Here is a 15099-nt window from a genome sequence, read left to right as displayed (position 1 = left end):
CAGTGGTTCCCAACCTTTTTTCATTAGCGTACCCCGTGACATGTCATATTTCTAGATTGTACCCCTTGACATGTCATATCTCTAGATTGTACCCCTCATTTAAGAAATTTAGTGAGTAACCGTATTGTTAATTTTACATATTGTAACTTTAAATTAAAGAAAAAAAACCTAAAAGAAAAAATGTATAATAAAGTTGTGATTGTTGCAAGAAACATTTTTTATCTAATAATTTTTTAATACTATTAGTTTGTGATACATAATATATTATTTTTTCTGCCATAATAACTAACTTCTTTCTGTACCCCTAAACAACCTATCGCGTACCCCTAGGGGTACGCGTACCACAGGTTGGGAATCGCTGCACTATATCATTTCAGTATATCAATTTATGTTTTTGCGAGTTAAAACATCATAGTTTTGGTATAATTTATACAATTATATTTTAATGTTTGGCATTCAAAACTGCAATTAAAGTAATTTTTAAAATATTTTTTGATTTTATTTACTTGACCCTTTTACCACGACACAGTTGGTTGTACTTTACCCTTTAAAACAATAGTTCAAACTGCAGTCATTCAAGCTCACTCTACGTATTTTATTTCTGCTATGTAATTTCAGTTGTAATTGTCAGTATTATGAATGAAATGCTCAATGAATATATGATATGGATTGGAAATACATGATTCTTGAATCAGAAATTATTGTAATACTGTCAAATCAAGATTTTTTTTTTTATGCAATGACATTTTGAATAATCTTAATACTGCCTTTTCAGTTGATAAAGCTGAATTATTAGTACAAGGTGTTTCACAATGTATTGACGATTTCAAAGTTGAATAATTCGCAAACTAATCACTAAAAAAAAATTGAATATTTTATGCAAGGTAAAAAATTTATTCAATTTTACTTATGAAATATTACATTGGACAAATGATGACCATTTGCAGCTACACAAGACTCGAGGCATTTCACCCAGCTTTTGAACACATTTTTCGTAACTGCTGGAGGAATTCCGGAAATTTCATCTCAAATTCAATCTCTTAATTGTTCCAAGCTTCTTGGCTGGTCAGAGTACACTCTCTCCTTCAAACAACCCCATAGGTAAAAGTCTGGAGGGATTAAATCAGACGAGCGAGGTGGCCATTCGAAACGAATGAGTATGGAAATTATGGATGTTTTCGGGAGTTTGTACGGTCTTCCTATGGCCGGTTGACTTCAGATTCGATGTACTGGCAGTTTCACGGAAGTTTTTTACCCAATTCAATGTTGTTCCATGAGCAGAAATTGGATATTGCAGCTGAATCTTAAAATGTTTATGAAATTTACGTTGCACACGCACAACAGATTTGCCGATGCAAAAATAGCAATCTATTGCAAACGCACGATGTTGTTTTGACCAGTAGGCCATGATACTACATAGTAACCTATATGAGATGAGAGTTGACAGTCCGCACTACTGATAGAGGGCACCACCGTCGCTATATCTCAGTTTTAACATGAGTTATTTAACTTTGAAATTGTCAAAACATTGTGATACACCCTGTACTTCTTTTTGTCAAAAAGTTAAGAATGAAATTTTTGAATTCTGAATTATTGAATTTAAAATAAATAAATTTTATCAGAATAGAAAGCAAAGATTAGTTTCATGTCTCCTCCTTCCTCTGTGGTCATACACATATTCATGGAAAGAGGTTAAAAATGTGCACATATATGAACTGAGTTTGCCAATTTTCAAACAACTGTCTGATATCATCCTGATGTAAAATGGCATTCATACAACTACAGTATAGTGAGGGATTGATGAAAAATACATTGGGAAAAAGAATTTCAGATAATCCGTAACACTCATTAACGTTTTGTTATTAAGTGGGTACAAATTGCACCCAACAGCACATACTTGCAATTATTTATTGATTCTCTGAATGTAAAACTTTGGCAACTTACTAATATGTATATGTTGTTCTTTAAGATCTTAATGCATAGATTTGATGAAACTTTTCCACATATGTACTTTTTAAAAAGTTTTTTAAATATCAGGGGTCTATTTTGTACCCACTTAATATCTGTTGTATTTAATTATTATTCTAAGATAATAGAGAGGTTGCAGCTGTCATATTCAGCCCAAAACGTGAACAGCGGATGGTCAAGCGCCACCGTCTGGCAATTCTAGACAGTCAATAATGGTGTTCACTACATCTAGCATGGCAAGTAGAAGATCGGTTTAAACTTCTTCATGATTTTGTATTTGGGGTTAAAATTATGACCTATTTTAATAAAAATAATGATTATTTAAGCATTTACAAATAATATTGTAAAGAAACAGACAATTTTAATCCAGAAATTATTTAATTGTTCAATGTTTTAGCAAGTGATGCGAAGTGCCTATAGAATTTACATATATTTGCTTTCATAACTTATTTCAAGGTAGGTTTGTTCTTCCATGGCATCTTCTACCATCAACAGTGTAATATGTTTGTAAATTTTCTAAAAAATTAATTTTCCGAATTTACATAAGCCACTACTTCTCTCGACAAAAGTATGAGGTAGTCCCGTACGATAGGAGACACCACGCTAATTAAAAATAATTATTTAATGTTATTAAACATCCTATAAATACTTTAAAATAGTTTAATTTAAGTAAAAATAATAAAATCCATGGCCGGCGTTATTTACATTTAATACATAAAAAATATAAATTCGACTTTTAACAAAGCTAAAAAGTTTGTACTTGTCCTTCTTTTCGCCGTTCTCACCATCAGCAATACTTTAAAAACGTTCACAAAAAATCACAGAGGCGACCTTCCTTTTGAGGCTACTACCTCTGTAACAATATGTAAAATCACGTAAAGCGTCCTCTGGTGATCTTGCCATATTCACAATAATACATTTTAAGTAAAAATAATAAAATCCATGGCCGGCGTTATTTACATTTAATACATAAAAAATATAAATTCGACTTTTAACAAAGCTAAAAATGTATTATTGTGAATATGGCAAGATCACCAGAGGACGCTTTACGTGATTTTACATATTGTTACAGAAGTAGTAGCCTCAAAAGGAAGGTCGCCTCTGTGATTTTTTGTGAACGTTTTTAAAGTATTGCTGATGGTGAGAACGGCGAAAAGAAGGACAAGTACAAACTTTTTAGCTTTGTTAAAAGTCGAATTTATATTTTTTATGTATTAAATAGTTTAATTTGTTTATTTACCTTTGCTGGTAACCCTCGATGTTAAATGTATCCGCCATTTTTTCAACAAATTTCCTGTGAGTCAATATGTGATGTTCACTGAGTCACGTGATGTGAATGTGCACCGCAAAAATTTTTTCTTGGAGTTAAAACGTAAACTATGTACTTCTGTTTGCCGTGTACAAGTAATGTTTGAACTTGTGCCGTGACCTCTCTAATAAGTTAATAACTTTTTTAAGTTAATAACTAGAACATATAGATGTAATATTTTCAGTTGGCCAACCTGATAGCTACAAATTTTCAAAAATCATTCAAATACATTTAATTGATTGTTGATTACTGGCTGCTATAATTATGAGTTTCTGTGCAAAAATGGATTCTTAAAAAATGAGAAAAGTAACATTTTTTTTTTTTGTTTTGTATTTTGGAGCTAGATATACAATCAGATAGTGCAAATATTACTTAGATAAAATATATCTGTATAATGTCATATTAACTTAGTTTTCTTCATGTCTTGTCACTTGTCTTCGATAAAATAAATACATGTAAAACATATTAGGTTATACAATAGTGTTTTAGGTATCAGTTGTTTCATGCAACAAGGGGAGATCAATAAATAAGTTTTACTGATCTGGTATATCTACAATTGAGTGATTCATAAAAAAGCAACTATATTTCCAGGTAGCAGTATTTGTCATCTGAATGGGTTGTTTGACATGATGGCACTGGCACGTCTTGGTCATGCACAACAGACATCTTTTGGAAGTTTTAGCCATTTCAAGTGTGTTTACTGTATTGTTGACAGGAAGAGATGGTGGGAATTGAAGTGTTAGAGAACTGGACTAGTGAGGAGGTGTGGGCAGTAATTTGGTACAAATGGGCTAGAGGTCAATCCAGAAGTGAAATTCATAAAGGTTGAAGCTGTAATGTCTGAACAGACTGTGCAGAAAATTATGTCAAATTCTCCACTGGGCAAACAAATTTGTGCAATGAGTATCAAACCAGCCATCTCTTTTGAGAAAGAAAATGCTAAATATGTGAATTCTTTGATTCAAGAAAATAAAAGGATCAAAGTGCATGAGTTGGCTGAATAGTTGGAACAGCACAGCTTTGGCCTTTGGTACAGCTAACATTATCATTTAGGAAACACTAGGGTACTGAAAAGCTTTCCCACTGCTATAAGATGGCTGCGTTGCCAATTCACAGCTTGAATTATTATGATTGAATGGAATTATGTTTGGAATATCTCATTCATTATCAGATGGATGGAAATGCCTTTCTGGACCCTGAATCAACAGTTGTATCCACGGAGTGGAGGTACACAAGTTCTCCTCTGAAGAAAGTTTTTAAAATGACAGATTCTTCAGGAAAGGTCTTCTTGACTGTTTTCTGGGATGCCAAGGTCAAGAAAATGTTGTCTTGACTGACAGTTGATCTGTGTTCAAGAAAACAATGTGCTCATTACTATGCAACCCTCTGCAAGCTGAAATCAGCCATGAAGTGAAAGCATCCATGTCTCTGAGTGAGGATATCATTTTGTTGGTCAATAACACAAACCCACACATTGCCATGGCCATATGAGAATTTCTTCAGCAACTGGGTTGGGATGATTTGCAACTTCTGCCTTACATCACTGACCTGGTGCCAAATGATTTTCACTTGTTTTGTACACTGTAGAAGAAATTGCAAGGAAATTACTTTCAGAATTCAGTGTTGAAGTTGAGAGCAAGGTGAGGCACATTGTGTGTGCTCTGGATACAACCTTTTTCACAAGAGGATTTGAAGTAGTTATACCAATGGAACAAATGTTTGGTTAGTGGTGGATATGTTTAAAAATAAAATTGGGACTATCATTATTGCTATGTATTGGATTTGTTGGGGACTATCATTCTGTGTATCTCATGTTCTTGTAAATAAATTCTTGATATTGTACCAAACCACTGAAACTAACTTATTGCTCTCCCCACGTATAATGAGATAACTATTATACATGATTTCAATATTCTGTCATGTTTTTTTTATTTCTTCTTTCTGTTGTATTGTATTGTAAACTTTTCAATATGAATTTTTATATTTTTTAATTCTAATAAAACATCTTTTCAAAATTATATAAATTTTTTTACCATTAATGGCAATAATTAAATGATTTGCTGGAATTGTGGGAGCAAGCAGAACAAATTACATTAAAACAGGACTCATTGCCATGCAAAACAACTAATCAAAATCCAGGATAATTAGCTATTTTAGATATAAAAAAATTAATAAATTTTGAAAAATATATATAATGATATTGATTTGGTTGATTTAGTAATGAATAATTTTAGTTATGTTATTGATAGATGATAATATATTACAATCTCTGAAAATTCTGAGTATTATTTATGGAAAGTTAATCATGTTATTGACTAAATCTTTATGTATAAAAGTAAAACTTTGTGCAAAGCTATATCATAGCTGATGAAGATTGAGATGCAATTATTGCTTAGTGAAATTGTATATAAAACAATACATTTTTTAAAAATTTATGAAAACAATTTTGATAAAATTTAATTATTTATTATTTTAATTTAACAGGTTACACACAATAGGAAATATGCCAAATGGAAAGCTACATATATTCACAACTGTTTGAAAAATGGAGAAACTCCTATACCTGGTCCTGCTAATCAAGGTAAAATTTGTATTGAATATAAAATTATTCTATTAAATATAAGTGTAAACTGAAAATAATACTTTTTTGAATTATATTTTGAGATGACTGCTAGTAAAATGATTATGTATTTTTAAATTTATAAAATTTTACATTTACATAGACATATACATTTCATCTTATTTCATGTGAATATTAGATTTATATTATAATAGCTAATAGTATACAGTCGACCCCCCTATAAGATAGAGATACATTCCATTCTTTAGGAATCCGATTTCTTACGAATCCTTCCAATCACAACCCGACACGTATCAAGTTTACGGACTACGGCTGTTTGAAAGATTTTCTTCCATAAAATTAATCGATTCTAGACTAATCCGACTCAACATTTCCAAAATACGTATATATTTTTTGGGAATAATCCGTATAAACTACGCTATAAACAAAAAATTGTAGGATTACTTACCGAGTGTCACCATTCGACATTGCCATTGCTCAACATTGTTTTCGTCGCGGAACAGCTCAGCAAAGAGCGGCCGATTTCTAACAACTTATTTTTCTGTGAAAACTTCGTAGAACTTCGGAGACATCATTAATATAAATAATTTTAATCGCCGTTGAATAAGAAATGTTTCTTTCACAAGAAATGTATAAAATTACAGTACTGTATTAGACTTACGGTACCTAATTTACATACTGACAGACGATAGTTAGCGTAAAAATCTCCGTAGCGTGGCGCCACGCTAGACGGCGGAAATTATATATTTAATTATAACAAAGTTACAATAAGTTAATATATAATTATATATACAGTACCTAATTTATATATAATTAATATATAATTATATGTACAGTACCTAATTTATATATAATTTATATAATACTGTCCAGACGATAGAAATCTCTCCGTAGCGTGGCGCTACGGACGGCGGGAAAGTAGTTCGGCTGCCCGATGACGTTTGAGGTGTTTATAGGGAACTTTTACTATTTTTTACGGATACCGGTAGCAATTTTTTCGTAGTTTTATAGGAATCGTAATTATAGGGGGGTCGACTGTACTGTATACTGTATAATTTGTAACATAATCAAATTAGCTGATTTTAGTTAATAAATTCATTTAAGTATTAAGAAATATAAAATTAATAAATTGTACATTATCTTGGCATTAATATCTAGATATTGCAGTATTAATAGTTGATCTTTATAGGGCTTGCACTACACCTAAACTATTGAGTCATTTTGACTTTTGGATCATAGGAATGTGAGTCAAGTACAAAGAATTAAGTCAAATTTTAAAAATTTCTTTTCTGATAGTCATTGAATTCTTATAATTAAATATTTATACTTAAAATAATACAAATATTAAAGTATAAGAGAGGAGAATGTTAGAAATAATTTTTTTATATTGTTTTTTCTCTTTCATACAGTCAAATACTTCAATAGTTTTGTATTTGGAAACTGAAAAATTAATGAGCGATGATCTTGTAACTGATGTCTACTTTCTTATTGATGCCACAGCATTTTAAAAGCTGCATGTTTTTGGGGAATTAACAAAACAGATGTGCTAATGGAAAAATGTTGCTTGTGACATAATAGCTCTTGATATTCAAACCTATAAATAAATAATTAATGAAAGCACAGATTGTCAAAATGAAAGTTACTGTATGCTTTATTTGGATTTAGTCAGTATTATTATTTTCATTACCAGACTTCAGAGATCGATAAAAATCTGCTTTTTCTGGACCTATTGTCTGTGTGTAAGTTTCTTTCTTCTTTGCACTTTTTATTGGAAGCAGTTTACTGATGGCAGATGGATGTTCTGCAGTCCATTAAAGAGATCCAGAACAAGTCATGCAAACAGTAGTGTGCATGACTTTTGTTCAATGGCAATAAGAAAAATGCATTACATGGTTGCAAAACATCATGGAAGTCTTATTCTAATGACAGTAAGTTTATTGGACTTAATCTGAACCCACTGCTGAGGTAATTTTCAGACATTTTGGTCTCTCAAAAAATTTTTTAAAATACCGATGCCCTTTTGTTATCTTGAACTATCTTGTTGATGGGGAAAGGATTAGCCAATTGATTGTCTTTGATAATAGTGAACCAGTCTGATGGCATCATTAGTGCTGAAACAGACTTTCTTTTCTCAATGTGAGCAAAATCTCTGTAACATGGCAGAAAGCTGTGCCGACAGAAATTTTTGCTCTACTATGATGCAAAACTTTGTTTGATGAGGTAAAGCACCATTGCAACCATTGTCCAGTTATTGCTTTGTCCAATATAACAGTCTTGACCATAAGATAAACTTTTATCCTCAAATCATTGTTTTTCATATTTGGTTGTTATAAAATTTATAATAAAAGAAGTATTTCTGTTGAACCCCTTTTATCTATAGATTCAAGCCACAGATACAGTACATAGTGCTGTTCCCTATGTAGGCCAATTGACACAAAAATTATCACATGAATACTGCCGGAGGTAAAACATCTCAGAATGGGGTGTAAATAGGACTTTCTGCTTATCTGCATGCAAAACTATTACTTTTTCTTTCTGCTGTGCAAATTTTGTGTCATTCTTAAGTGTTTCATAGCATTGTCAGCTTTGACATGGTGTTCTTCACTTTCTTTTCTTATTTTTTCTTCATTTTGTTCAGAGTTGGCTGCTTTAATTTCATAGAGCTCATCACATTTTCTACATGTGTTGGACCGAGGCTGACAAAACTTTAGATTAAATTCAGACAAGAAAATATGGTGTTAGAAAAGCCATTAAAAGGTAAAATACTGGCTCTATCTAGTAAAGGTTATCTTCAAAATTATATTAAATACTTACATTGGGGTTCACATTTTTCTTAAAATTATCTTGCATTTATGAAAGCAGCAGGTCAGGTGTCAAGTAGAACTGATCTGTAGCACACTTACCATGAAAGTAATGTTTCTCAAGCTGGTTGCATCTTTTACTTCATCTTTTATGACAGTAGGTCAATTCAAACCCTCTTGTCACTGAGATTAGCACCAGAAGTTAATTTTTGCTGTATAATCTGCAGATGTCTTTACATAACAAAAAATGTCATATAGTTTTTTGGCAAACTTTCTGCTGCTAAGCATTGATGATTACACTATTTATGCAAGTTATTGATGTACTTATGTGAAACTACAGTATGTATTATTATATCACTGTTTTGCATATTGTCATGACAAATTTGTAAAAATGCAGACATGAGATAATAGAGTAAACAATAATCATACCTGAAGTAGATTTTTCTCTGCCTCCTTGTGATTGGTACAGATTCCATAGTTGTTTGCTGATTGTGTGTCAATGCTTTAAAATCTTCAAACAATTTAATTTTCTGCAAATGCAACATGTTATAGCCAGCCTTTCTGCAAATATTGTTGCAGACTTTCCCAAAATCAACAGTAAACATCACAACAATAGCATTATCAGCATAATCATGTGCATGAATTTTGCAGCTCGTGCAAATGGAACATGCAATGATTTTCCCCTCACCTCATTTGGGGGCTTTACAGTTGGTTTAATTTGCCCACTGCATGATAAATATTTATTTCCTAACTCCCTCTGCATTTTCAATTTCTTATTCCAATTTGTGGGTTGTCAATGCTCTTTCCTAAATTTTGCTTTTGCCAGCTATGAAGAGGTGAAAGTAAACACTAGCTTGTCTGTCATTTTGTATGCATTTGTATGTAATATTTTATTTCAAATTGAAATAAAGTATTATTTAGAATTATTTACAGTAATTTATTTTTTGGATGAAATAAAATGCTGAAACTATAAAATAATAAATTAAAAAAATAATAATAATTAAAATATAAATAAGAGTTTTGTACTAAAATAATGTAAGTGCATTCATGCTTTTAATTTGTCACTTGTTTGTAGAACTAAATTTTTTTTCACTTATCTTTGCTTTTGTATTTTAAAGATATCAGACTAAAAAATTGGTTGATATTTATTTTAGACTCTGATGAATTCTCAGAAGGTACACAAGAACAATCCTGGAACAATCCATCCGCAAGTGAATGGAATCAGCCAACTAATTATGTCTCTCCTCCTGCTTTACCTACTCCTAATTCCGGTGTTCCTAATTCTCTACTCACTCCAGCACCAGGAGTACATGCACCTCCGTCTACACCTAGTGGTTCAACTCTGCCATCTCCATCAGGAGGAAGTAGTTATACACAAGCTAAAACTCCTAGTATGTATATCTTTGTTGTATTCTTAAAACATTTAAAAAATGGTATTTATGCATGATGAAAGTTAGCCAAATCAGAACTGGATTGAGCTTAAATGTTTTCCAGAATGAAGTAACTGTTGCCAGAGAAGCATGTTAAACTATCTGAGATTAAAATTTATTTGTTCCATTCGTAAATATTTAATTGTTTTTTAATAATTGGTTGTCATTATCTTATTCAGATGGCATAGTGCTTTGTCCTGAAGATTTTCACAAAGCTCAGAAGTACTGCAAATGGGCTGGCAGTGCCTTACAGTATGAAGATGTATCAACAGCAATAGATAATTTACAAAAGGCCTTATTACTCCTGACCACGGGAAAAGACGAATAATTTGAACATCCAAATCAAGTCAATTCGAAAATAATCATCTGTCACAGCCGCTTTTGTAAATAGTATTCAGCGCTTTCAATTTATGTCAACGTAAAATTATCTCGGTTTCGAATGTTTAAATGTTGTTTAAAAATACTGTGATAAAGAGATTTTGCCCCGTCAAATTTTATTTTCAGCCGCTCTGTTTAGAAGAGAGAGTGCAGTCATGTTTTTAATCTCTTGAGATTGTTTAATGCAAATAAAATTTATCTGAAAAGCATGTAAAACTTATTTTTCAATCATCTAAATAATTTAAATAAAAAGCTTTAATTATTGTTTCGCTTCGACTTTTTAAATATTATTATTAATTAATAATAAACGCACCAAAAAAACTAGACATTAGCTATACAGTTTTTATTTAGTATCGTGTGACATACCATTTTCAATGTGATGTAATCAAGTTTATGACCTGTTAAACTGGTTTCATTAGAAGGCGTAATTATATTATCAGCAGGTTCAAGGACAAAGGTTATCGACTTTAAACGTTTCCTTTTTCAATATTAACGTAAAAAAGAGAGAGATTTTTATCGCAATTTTATTTTTGGAGGAAAATTGACTTCACTTTCCCCATCCTTTAGAGTAAAATGAACTCTTCCATTTCAAATTCAGTGGCATATTTTTATATTAAAAAGAGGGAAGTGGGTTTAAGTGCTTATTCTAATTGTTTTCGATAAGAGTACGGTGATTCTTTAACCTTGTATGAGAACTAAATTTATAATTATTTCGGAATTATGAGCAATTGTACGATGTTTTTTCCTGCTTTCAGAATGGAGGAGGGGAGAAAATAATACATAATAAGTTCAATGAGATGAGCCGGTGTACAGTACACACCTGCATAATCTCTCGTCGGTAAATTTTTATTCCACAATTTATCTCATTTGTTTTGGGACTCAGTGGATTACTTGGGGATTTTTTGAGATTTTAATCTAAAAAGAAATCAAAAATTTTATTTTAAAGTACCATAAAACTCCAGTTATCAGGATTTCCTTCCTACTAACAAATACATACATGCCTATTTATTTTTATGTACTATATATGTATAAAAAATAATTTTTTCTAAATGTAGAAAATACAATACTCCTACAAACGAATACAGTTTATTTCCACATAATTATGTACACACGTACAATACATAACGAGGTATTTGAATAAAAAGAAAAATTGACTATTTTAAGCAAAAATTCAATTATTCGGATAATTGGAGGTTTACTGTGATAGAAAAATAGCAGATTGATCCTAATCAGAAAATAATTGTTATAAATTTTTAAACAATTTTTAAAAATTTGCATAATTATAATAAAATTAAGAATTATTAAATATTTTATTTGGTATATTATTGATATATTACAAAAATATACTAATTTTTGTGTATAGAAGTATGAGGAGCAGTGCTAATGGATCTATAAGCCCATTGCTACTGGTGTTCTGCTGCTTGTTTTATAGATTGAGGCGAAATGGAATAATCATTACTTTTTAAAAATATAATTTAAATACAATACAGTATAACTTAAAAACAAATTTTACGAATTTTCTAAAAAAATCTGCCTTTAAATAATTTAAAAAATACCTTTTAAACTATACAGAATTCCAGAAAGTTGCTTCTTCAATCGGGAAAAATGAAATAATTGTTTTAATAATGTAAAACTGTAAAAGCCTCATATAAAAATTCATTCAAATAAAATTTAAAAAGGAAAAAGAAAAGTTAAATTTACTCGCGCGGTCTCGTAGAATAAAAATTCTTCTTAAGTAATAATTAAACAAGGAAAAATGGAAAATTAGATACGATATCAATCAGGCGTGTTTGTGTCCTTCATAAAACCAAAACTTTGTGCCGGAATCAACCTAAATCTAAATGGATTGTGCTACATTTGTACGAAACATAACCTTGTGTAAAGGTAATGTGTACCAATTAGAAATACTAGCGTTCTCGTTTTCCTTTATTTGACCTCCAATCGACATTTCTGTAATGGCGAACATGACACAGATACGTTTTATTTACCAGTAACGACCTACAGACATAATAACCCATAAAGCAAAGGGCGACGCAAATTATACGCATAGAAAAATTTATTTTCCCTTTTTGTTTGTATTTATTTAACCTTATTAATAACAAAATCTGAGTAGGAAATAAAATAAACGTAATTGGAAAACCGATCCGATTAATTCATTGCTATTTATTTTAAACGTGTATCGCCGATAACCCAATTAGTGTATGATGCAGACCAGCAATGCTCCCCAAACGTGTAGTGAAGCCATCTTGTTCGGGGATATTCTAAAAAGTAATATTTTCTCTCTTCGCAATCTCGTTCACAATGCTAAGGAAGTCTCCGCATGCCCGCCGAGGATAAGAAATTTTGAATTTAAAATTCTCTAACGCTATTGGTTGGTTTTCGTGTGCTTTATTTATCCGCGCGACGACATTTAACATTTAAACATGGAGGTACACGAGAACGAATCGATAAAGTTTCGACGCTACCAATATTTAGAACGTGGTTGCATGGCATCTACAACGAGCGAACAAAGGTTTTCGATCCAAGGCCGCTACACGGAAGAAGCATCGAGGTTCGTCCTTGAACTGAGATGGCGACCGTGAAGACAGCGCTTTCCGACCCTGAACAAGAGCTGATTGACATAGTTGTGCCGAATCGACCTTCAAATGACCTTGGGATTCGAGAGGAGGTGTGGTTACTCCAAAGCGTCCAATCGTTATGGTATGATGTCACACACAAAATCCATGACATCACTAAACAAATGTGGTTGTTCACAGGTAAAGGTATTGATCCAGCTGTGATGTAAAAGTTAGTATCGATTCACATAAGCTATACTACAGTACGTACGACTACCGCACGTACTGTATGTGTAACCAGGTTATATTTATTCTGTGCTTTATGGCAGCTGCCACTGTTTTGCCTACAGCAACCTTGATGATTATCCTAATAATAGTTTTGAATATTATCCTGCTTTTTTAACAACAAGAATTAAAAAAAAATAGAGAGAAGAGAAAATAAATTTCCTGAGCTTTTAATAATTAGCTTCAGATATATATTCGGTATTATGAATAATCAAGTTAAGAATTTAACATTTGTTAATGACAAAATAAATTTTATGTAGTTGTTATTTATAATAAAAATAAATTAAAGTTTAAAGAATTAATTGACATTCTTATTAAAGGATAGGAAAGGATTCTTATAGGATGAGTTTACTTTTAAATGAGGTATTGTTGACACATTAAATATCATCATAATAAAAAAAAACACTCATAATAGCTCTTATATAAATAATATATGCTATAAAAATACTTTTTGTATAAAGTGAAATATACATTATTGAAATATATCTGTACTATATACTTAGTATGTTAAATAACCACTTCATATGTAACAGATTCTATAATAATAATAACGGTCAAGGGGCAAGAATTTATCTCTGCTGAGTATCACTGACACTCAGCTAGCATTGTAATTATTTTTATATAAGCAAAAAACAAAACAGAATAATGATGGTCTTTTGCAAAATACTCTGCTCTAAATTTTCTTTCAACCCTTTTGTTCTGGTTGGTGATATGAAAAAAAAATGGACCTTTTTGTATGATGTTATCAACCATTTTCTAAGAGTAAACCTACAATCTATATTTGATATATTTATTAAACCATTTTAACTCTGCTTCAATGTACTCTCCAGCATCAATTTTGTACCATATCAACAAAAAACTTCATTTTGATAATATATTTTATAAGCAGAGGCAGATTTAAGGATGTGCAGAATGCAGCTGCACACCTCTTCTGAGGTTTTACTCAGTAAAAACTAGCAAGTAAAGCCAGGTAGTATCTCAGGTAGTAAAACATTTAATAAGACATATAGATTCCTTTCTGCATTCCCCTCTAAAAAAATTTCTGAAAAATGCCCACAGAAATAAAATCTCACTAGCTTGGGATCTTATTTCTCATTAAATCTTTCATTTAAAAAATATTTTCAATGACTGTTGTTATGATATATAGTTTGTATGTACTGTGACTTTATTAAATAAATATTGCATTTCAAGCACTTAGATATGTAAATAGTCAACAAAGAAAAACTATAGATATCATTAAATTACTATTAAAATAAAGAAAGAAATTTTATTGAAATATTAAAATACATCTGCTAACTCAAAATACTGCAGTATTGCTAAATATGTTATAAATGTAGTAGAATATCAATTATCCAATGTAAAGTGAATAATCAGAGTATCTTGGATAATCAAAAATGCAGGTAACATGGAATGTTTGGAGTATTCTATTTTTCGGTTAAATCTACTTATTGAACATGATGACTTAAATTATACTATAAAAGAATATGTTTTCATTTTAATTGTTTTTAAAATTTGTAAATATTATGAGAAGTTTCCAGAATAAAATTTTAAAAACTTCTAGAACCCTGCCAAAATTTGTGAAATAAACTTTTCAACTAGATAGGTACAGCTAATGTTCTATGTCCTCTTGTCTTTGTTGACAAAGTACTTTTCCACAATTCATTTTGGATAATGTGAAAGTTTGGTTAAACTATCAGTTAATCAAGTCTCCATAAAATTACCATTTCTGAAGTTATTTATTTTTGAAAATTTTTAGTTTTATACCTTTTAATGTAATGTTGAATTTTGAGTT

The 15099-nt window shown here is 30.9% G+C and overlaps 2 protein-coding genes across 2 annotated transcripts in view; both read left to right on the top strand.

The window, feature by feature from the left end:
- Window positions 1-10676, top strand: part of LOC111639364 (vacuolar protein sorting-associated protein VTA1 homolog) — a 32630-nt gene extending 21954 nt beyond the window's left edge. The window contains exons 5-7 of the mRNA XM_023385236.1: window positions 5762-5858; window positions 9814-10050; window positions 10269-10676. Of these exons, the coding sequence (XP_023241004.1) occupies window positions 5762-5858; window positions 9814-10050; window positions 10269-10417 (483 nt within the window). The 3' untranslated portion in view covers window positions 10418-10676. The remainder of the gene's footprint in view (window positions 1-5761; window positions 5859-9813; window positions 10051-10268) is intronic.
- A 1150-nt stretch (window positions 10677-11826) lies between these two features.
- The window catches only part of LOC111639370 (intraflagellar transport protein 88 homolog), a 36630-nt gene continuing 33357 nt past the window's right edge, over window positions 11827-15099 (top strand). The window contains exon 1 of the mRNA XM_023385241.1: window positions 11827-13223. The gene's annotated coding sequence lies outside the window, so the exon portion shown is untranslated. The remainder of the gene's footprint in view (window positions 13224-15099) is intronic.

This window comes from Centruroides sculpturatus, unplaced genomic scaffold, assembly GCF_000671375.1.
Source record: "Centruroides sculpturatus isolate CEXI.00-Female unplaced genomic scaffold, Cexi_2.0 scaffold1239, whole genome shotgun sequence".
Taxonomy (NCBI): domain Eukaryota; kingdom Metazoa; phylum Arthropoda; class Arachnida; order Scorpiones; family Buthidae; genus Centruroides; species Centruroides sculpturatus.
Note: the sequence above shows the minus strand (reverse complement) of the source record. Positions and strands in the feature narration are given on the sequence as shown.